This window comes from Diadema antillarum, unplaced genomic scaffold (assembly GCF_040938485.1).
Source record: "Diadema antillarum isolate AM-2024a unplaced genomic scaffold, OU_Dant_1.0 scf00000109, whole genome shotgun sequence".
Classification (NCBI taxonomy): domain Eukaryota; kingdom Metazoa; phylum Echinodermata; class Echinoidea; order Diadematoida; family Diadematidae; genus Diadema; species Diadema antillarum.
The window spans coordinates 1,681,707-1,690,328 of NW_027270998.1; the positions used below are offsets into that span (position 1 = coordinate 1,681,707).

General features: G+C 42.0%; 1 protein-coding gene across 1 annotated transcript; it reads right to left on the bottom strand.

The window, feature by feature from the left end:
• Nucleotides 1-2,869: 2,869 nt before the first annotated feature.
• LOC139719336 (uncharacterized) lies at nucleotides 2,870-8,306 on the bottom strand. Its single transcript, XM_071630753.1, has 3 exons — nucleotides 8,168-8,306; nucleotides 4,194-5,913; nucleotides 2,870-3,118 (listed from the first exon to the last, which is right to left on the bottom strand). Exons 2-3 carry the CDS (start codon nucleotides 5,877-5,879, stop codon nucleotides 2,870-2,872), a joined length of 1,935 nt encoding a protein of 644 aa, XP_071486854.1. The 5' UTR covers nucleotides 5,880-5,913; nucleotides 8,168-8,306.
• Between the last annotated feature and the right edge of the window lie 316 nt (nucleotides 8,307-8,622).

The window sequence follows — 8,622 nt, forward strand, 5'->3', positions numbered from 1 at the left end:
GTCATTTGAGGTCATCACACCTCTTCAGTGACTGATGGGATCAATGCATGTGCTCCACGGGTCCTGCTTTCCTCAGGGTCATGACCCATTCTTCAAGGGGGCACAATGGCTTATGAAATAACGAGAGGGCTGCAAATCAATGCACGCCTTAACTGAACAAAGAGATCCGCTCCCTTTCTTACAAGAAACTCGACGGGAAGTTAAACAGGTGGCTCTGAATGCAGATGGGTTAACTCTGTCTGTCGCATGAAGGCAATCTTCACAATAGACCACCAGACACGCATTGTAAGGCACATGATAAATAGATTAATACAGCACTAGTTCTGGATGACAAATGAATTGGCACTAGCATCGACTAGAATCTTCATACACACACACACCAGGGGCTGCTTACACTTATATGGAGGACTTGCTGTGGTAGTACACACAGTAGCTGTCCAACCGCAGCAATAACAAGAAAACAACTAGCGATGAATGGGTGATATTTTGGCAATTAGAATTATCATTAATAGTAGCTATCACTGCAAAAATTCTATTACTATAGTTTAACTATTGCCATAACATATCAGTGTGTAAACTGGCGTGAAACCATGGAGCTACAACATCATTGTAGCTCCATGGTGAAACTAAGTAGATTTATCCATCTTATGACATCCTATCAACTGGCTTATGTCATTCATTTTTTAAAAAGAATTCCCTTTTCTATAGGTACTAAACCATGGTGCAAGTTATGCAATATCTGTGTACAAAGTTAGATCTGCACACAAAATAACATGCAACGCCATACATGTATGCGCAAATGAATTCACTAAATCTTCAGAGCTGCGGAAAAATTACTTCATATTCTTGTCAATACTGGTACACTGTACCAGTATACAATTTGTATTTCTAACACATACCCCCTGCACTAGCTATTTAAAATCACTAGAATGTTTCATATTCAAGACAAGCTTTAAATGGACGAGCAGCTCATGTGGAGTACATATGTGTACAAATGTATGCAAACCAATTTCCTTTAGTTTTGATGAACATACATACTTGTAGGTACATTGTTTGTAGCTATGCTGAAAAAAAAAAAGACACAAATTAAACAACCCCCAACAAAAAAGCCCAAACAAAAACAAAAACAAATAAAATGGCTATGCATATGGATCTAAATATGGAGATTCAGCCAAGTAAAATCACTAGTCTGTCAAGATCATTAACAACTATATGAAATCCTGTGATTCTGACCAATGCTAGAGTTTTAAGCCTCACTCAGAGAAACATACTTGGTATACTAGAGAAGATTAATTGCTTGCTGTGACCACTCTGACACACTTTGACAATAATGAATTAAAAAAAAAAAGAATATCCATAAAAATTGTGTCACATTTGCAGTAATCTGATCTTCTATTTGCATGCATGACCTATCGATTCTGTTTCTTACAGAACCATTCAGTTTCTTACAGAACCATTCAGTAGGCCATCAAATTAAAGTCATATTGCAAAATTAGAACTTGAATTAGAAATACAGATGTCACATGAGTGTACAGTGTACCTTTGATTCATGTGAGTGCTATCAGTGGCAGATTGGGGGGGGGGGGGACACACTGGGCGCACGCCTCCCTTAATTATGTTCTTTTTTTTAATAAAAGAAATAAATAGAAAAAAAAATTAACACTCCCCCCCCCCCCCCTTACAGATTTCCTGGATCCACCCTTGTGTATAGAGTACCCTTCACAATACATCCCCTCAACCTCTTGTTAGAAAAATACAATATTCAGCCTCAACACTTGCATGTTTTAACGAGAAGTATGCACTACAATGTACATCACATAAAATTGACAGAAAAAGATCAAAGATTGTTCAGTTGCTTCTGAGCAATTACTAAACAAGTTTTTGCTGCCTCGAATCTTTATAAACATCTTTCTGATGTCGATACAAAGTTTCAAACAAAGCAACAAACTATATGTGAAACGACAGAGAGCACCATTTCAACATCATACTCTTCAGCATGTTTTCTCTGTTTGACTGGTTGACTTATGACGTGTTTAACCACAAAGGAATGATGTCCACAGATGTGTTCGTCACCTGGGGACTGAGAAAACCAACTCTGATACTTTGGAATGCTGCATGAAAGCTAGTGACATTTGTAATCATTACAAAGACGTTGACTGGTAGGGAAGAAATGTATGAATGTAAACTAATGTTCCTGACACAGAGATTAAAATGCTGCTGAACCTTCCTAAAATAGAACCTACAGCTTGTACATCAGCGACGGAATACATATTCTTACATAACCTGTAAGAGCTTAGTGTAAAACTGTCCCATTTTAATGTACACTGAGATAAAGCAACTCAATGGAACCTAATGTTATGCAATTATTCTTCAATTGTTATTCCCATTCTGCAGAAATGGCAATGTTTGCATTCTGCTTTGAAAATCTGTGTGAAAGATCCATGCATCTGTGTAGCTTGGCTGGATGATGATCTACAGATAATCTCCATGTTCAGATGCACTTGTATTCACCTGCAGTCAACACATAGAGCACTTCTAGTAGAAATTATTCAACTTCTGAATTTCATACAGAATAGTTTTGTACAGGAGGTAGCACTGGTTTTGTGATTCTGTTTATTTCATTTGGCCAACAGAGCTTAGATGAGCCTCAGAAAAAGGACTCTCATGTTTGAACAAGAATTTAAGATAAATCTGCGGAATCAGAATGGGGACACATTCCCCCTTTGTGTTTGTTTGCCTTTTAGAAGCTCCAAAGATCTGTATTCACACAAAACGGCTAAACAAGACTGCATGCTATGACATTACAAACAAGTTTCCTGAGGAACAGTGTGTGTCACTTCAGCTGCACTCACGGCAGACACTCTTGGGCTCACTTTCGGCGCGGAGGTTTCGGTCTGCTCTTGATATCCTTGCATTTCGGAATATGCCTGGCAGCAGTGTCCGGATTGAACCGTCGCTCACAGTATGGGCACTGCTTGTAATCGGGGTTCTCTGAAGGGGGTGGGGGCGGCAGGTCTGCCAGATTTCCCCCTCGCGCCACGTAAGCCTGAGTCTGCCGAGCGTCTCGGATGGAACGTATAAACTCCTCGTGCTTGCGTTTCCAATTTGAGGGCTTGGTCTGCTGAAATGAAGGAAATTATGACAAACAGACTATGAGGCCACTGTTAGATGGTATCCTCACAGTAACACATGGAACTCGACTGCAAACAAAATTTAGCTGCAATTTTATGTTTACAATGGAGCCTTCAATGAAATGACATGAAAAAAATTCAACTATAATTTGCAAAGCAGGCTATTTTGAAGGGTTTGACAAAGTCTTGAACTTTCCAATTTTTACTTGCAGTTAAGTTTCAGTAGAAAATTGACAGTTGCAAAAAGAAAAGACTTATATTGGTGAACAAAGACATTTACACAGTGCATGTACTGTACTTTAGATTTACAATACAGTTAAACGAGGAATGTTCGCGTGCATTTCAATTTTGCAAATTTCGCAAGAGCCAAGATTTGCAAAATTAAAATGCACGCAGAAGTTCTTATCTACACTATATGCACTGAATGTTAGAGGCAACTAGTGAAAATTTCATGCCGCGAAAAAGGCCGTCAGCTCCAATAGGCAAAAACTTTATGCCGCCAAAATATTGTTTTACAATATACAAAAATTCTCTCTATGCACTGAAATGAAAACAGATCAAAGTCACCCAGTAAGCATGGGCACAGGTATGTTCATTTCACATTCATACACAAATTGTGAGAGTACTGGGAAATATCCCACAATTCATGGAAGCAAGGTGACATAGGAGCGACTACTGCTAATAAAGATTTTTGTTTCATTCAATTCTTAGAAAAAGAAAAAGAAAAATCTTTCATCAGGCACATAAATGCCTACAAAGAAAAATATCAATCTCCAATACCAGCCACTTGGAGTACTACATGTATGTAGGACTGATGAAATTTACACTTTGTTATATTACTTTGAATTCAAAACATATTGTATTAAACGCCTTTTAAAATCGTGTGTAGGGTAGATTAAATGCTGATCAAACGAAGTGGTGCAAGAAGTACTCATGTACGTTGTGGTGAGAAAACCAAGTAAATAAACGTGACACATTACTAAAATAGCACTTGCTCAGAAACTCTACATACTTAATCCTTTACACTGCAAGAAGTGGCTATATATAGGAAGCCTCACATACCTTTGGTTCATTCTTGAGATGCTGGCCATGTTTCACATACTGTGCAACTTCGGTACCTTCGGTCCGCTGCTTTGTCATATCGAATACTTTGCGCTTCTTCTTGGATGCCTTTTTGCACACCACAGCATGCTTGGCAAGTCTGTCTGTTGCGAATCTCCGCCCACAAACAGGGCATTCCTCCAGATCAATGTCAGCCATTTCTTCGTCCTCCCCGCCAGCTTGCTCATAGAAACTGGTGTCATGGTGGACGGGCGAGGGGGGCTTGTAGGGGGCAAAGTCCTCCTGCTCCTTCACTTTGGGTTTGGGTTTGGCCTTGGGCTTTGTCTGCAGTGCTTGCCGCTGCCTTGATTTAAACTCCCCAGCCCTGCTCTCGTAGTCATCGTTGTTGTAAGGCGAGTAGCCGGCATCTTCGTAGGGATCTTCTTCCGCAATCTTTGAAGACACTCTAGATGCCTTCTTTGGAGCAGCCTTGGGCAGAGGTTTTCGAGGGGTGAATGAATCCTCTTCATCACTGCTGTTGTCTTCCTCCATCTTTTCCAAGTCTTTCTTGTGTCTGGCGATCAAGTTCTCTAACTCGCGCTCTTTGGCCATCATGTCTTCATACTCTTTTTTCCTCCTCTCCTTGGCGGAGTTCATCTCCTGCTCCAGCTCCCTGTCATAATCCACCATATAATCAGTCTTAGGTTTGGTGTTCTCATCATATTTTTTCAAGCGTTCCTGCCGCTCAAGGTCTTGCTCCTGCTGCCACTTCTGGAAGTCAGACAGCTTTTCCTTCGGAGGTTTTCTCTGATTGGATCTCCCCCTGGCAATAGGAGGGGCAACCTTTCTTGAATTCATTGGCTTTTGCTGCTGTGGCTGACGATTGTGATTACCCTGCGGGTGACCTCTATACGGGTTGTCAGAACTGTCACTGAAATCTGTCTTTTGCTTCGAAAGATGACGAGAAACTTTTTGCGGCTTAGATATAGGTTTCATGCTGTAATCTCCATCATCATCATCACTATCATTGGGCAAATTTTCTGATGTCTCAAAGTGATCATAACTGGAAGGAGCATTTTGCGTTTTATTCTTCATGGATTCGCGCTTAATTGGGGCCAGTGGATTTGACCGTACCACTCCCTTAGCTGCCTTTCCTGTTGGTTGTTGCTGATGGCGCTGCTGCTTTGTCAAATAATTTTGCATCTCTTGCTCTTTGTTCTTCTCAAGTCTCCTTTGTTCATCATGTGGGTGTTTGTTTGCAACTTCTTTGTTTTGGCTGTTGATCGACTCAACATCGCTGGCTAGACTGCTAGCCTTCCTCTTCGCTTTCAGTTTTTGCTGGAAGTGTGTGTCCCTGGAAATGACATTAGAGGAGTTCTGTGACTGCTCCATCTCCCTTCTCTCACGGAAGAAGTCTCTGACGATGCCTTGGCTGTTGCCCTCTTGGCTGTTATACCGCTGCACCTTCTGAAGACCCTGTTCATTCTGACGCTGGTAAATGGCTAACATTTTTTCCTCTTTCTCCTTCATCAGCTTCTTCTGAAAAGATTCCTGCATCATGAGCAGTCTGGAGCGGTGAGGGGCACTGACGTGGCGGGCCTCGTCGCGCCTTTGAGAGACCGGAATCCTCGAGGAAGCTGCAGGCGCTGTCCTGCGCACATTGTCTTGATATCTGGACATGGTGACAGCAGAACTGGAACCTGCCATCTTACAATGTGAAGCCGTGTCCTTTTAAATGAATCTGTAACAGTAGAAAATAGGGATGATCTTAAATCAAAATGATGCTGAAATTTAGAGCTGATTTTTCAGTAAACTTTCACTCAGCTGACAGGAAATGTTGTATCATGACTCTTTACCTGCTCCCCTTGCTTAAAACAAACGAAAACTTAGTTTCAAAAGAAATTCAGTGCATGAATCTGCTAACATTACCTGTGTAGTCTCTGCATGCTGGGTCTTACTCCTACGTTGGTATGTATGATGTAAGCCTAACGGTTAGTTCTATACCCAATTTGGTTCATCCCCTCGTTCAGTTCACCCCCTTCTCTGCTATGCCTATAATGTACATGTATACTTGGGTGACCCGTACCTCGTCATAGTTAATGTTTGCACATATTTGAATCACATTTCGCCACTGAAATTCTTTGAAACCCAACTCACACATGACGAGAACACCTCGTCTAAATTGAACTCACCGTTTTGAATGTTTACACAAGAGAAGCTGCTATCCTAATCCTATTAGGATTTAACTGCCATACCCAGCATTACCAACGGTTAGCTCTCTCATGACAGAGACCCCCCCCCCCCTCCTTTGTTTTTATCTCAGTCTGGCAAGTGTAAAATGACTGCATGCATGGGTGCACGCACACATCAGAGTGCTTTGCCGCACATTGCTGTTGCTATGTTGTCATGAGTATTCTCTCTGCCATTTCTACATGCCGGGGAGGTTGGAAGGGACTTCCCCACCTCTCAGAATATGATTTCTTCATACAATTCAGGTTTTAGACCTTGCAATCCCCTAAAACAGTGTTGAATCAATCCCTAGACTAGAGTGGTAAAGAACTCTTGCAGAGAAAAAAAAAATTCCTGCACAAATAAAGATTGCACTTTCTTTAATACGTAATAAAAAAAAATCGTGCAGCTTGTGTTTGGTAGAAAATTAACACAAAATTACGATGCCCACATCACAATCATGCAACAAGAAGTAATTTGGTCATCAGCAATGCATTTCCACTGCCGCAAATGTATAAGTGTCTTTGATGTAGACTACACATCTACAAACTGGTGCTGAAATAATCCTCAAACCCGAGTTGGAGGAGGAGTTGCACCTCTAAAATCTCTCCTAACTCGGGTCTGGGGATTATTTCGACACCGTTTTCTAGATAAGGGTAGTCTGAATTCCAGACCCTTTGCCAATTAGATCAATTTTGCCACTCGTGTATGGATTCAAAGGAGTACTTTCTTCTGTTATAGGTCAATGTTTGTACAAGGGATTAACTGTGTAGATAAGAAGCTTGGCTGGTGAGACAAAATGGTGTCGAAAACCCTAGCTAAGCATTGTTTTACTCGGGTTGCTTTAGACGGACTGTATTCCTAATGCATACAGGAAAAATGCTGAAAATTCCAATGGAATCACAAGTTCACTGATTGATATCGAAAATTTGCTGCTATCGTCGTCAAACGCAAACAATGCGAAAAAGTTGCGCGCTAAGGAAGGGGCCCGCAACTCGTCACCCGCGCTCCCATAGACAAAGCACGTAAAAGACGTGTGCGGGTGACCGTGATGCTCCCATAGACATACACGTAAAAGATGCGTGTGGGGACAGTGGTGATACTTATAACACGTATTCCAATTAAATTTCAGATTTTCGCGAAAAACTTTTCGGTTTTCACCACAATTTACTTGGTTGTGGTAGCCCTGCCAAGTTTCAAGTGTACTGAACACAGTCCCGGGCATAAATTTTTGTTTAGTGCGCTTAAAACAATTTTAAGCGGGGTGACGGTATTCGGGCCCCTGACGAGGTGCGGGCACCTCACTATACATGTAGCCTGGAGTCTTGTAGATGTAGGCCTAACATTAGAATCTCTTGTAATATTATCTAACGTTAATATAATTTCTATGATGACACCATCAATAGAAAAAGGTCAAGCCCAAGACTCCCAGAGGCCAAGCAGGCCAAGGAAAGGAAAGGACAGTCAGGGTTGGAACATGAAAAAGAAACCGACAAAAAATATTGTCTGACATGACATGTCCGTTTGCCTGTGTGTAGAATCTTCTGTAACCCAACTCACAGCCATGCAGGGGCTGGTGTATGCACCTGTTCCATTCAAACGACCATGCACTGACACTTGACACTGACAGCAGACCCCTATGGCCCTATGCCACCCAACCATTTCGAAGAATGCACGCGTAGCGTAGGGCCCAACCCCATCAACAACAAAATCAACCCCGATCGACAAGAAATAAACCACATCGAAAACGAGTTTCAACTACATACTGTGTAAACTGTCTGCTACCGCTGCATCTTCTCATCCATGCTTGAACTGGCAGTCTCACTCGTTGACAGAATTTAGGCTAGATAGGAATGCAGCGTTACAAGGGATGATCAAGAAATCGATACACATTTTCGGATCCATCATTCACCCAACCATCGTTGTTTATCACCACCCACGGGCATACAGGGCGTGCGTGAGAGGATTGAGAACCCGTACATATACAGAGTACGTTGGATAGAATGGTGCACGCGCGTACCATTTTGTCCACCAACCAACACATCACATGCATCGCAAGAACAACGCAGTGTTCCGCAGTGTTCACACACTCTGTGCGGTCGGTTCTTTCCGTGTTGCCATAGAGACGGTAAACGATCTGTCTTGGTCGCATCGCGATCGCACACTGTACGTACGTTGATGCCAGCACTCGAAAGTGTGGTGTGTACGAAGAGGTTCTCAA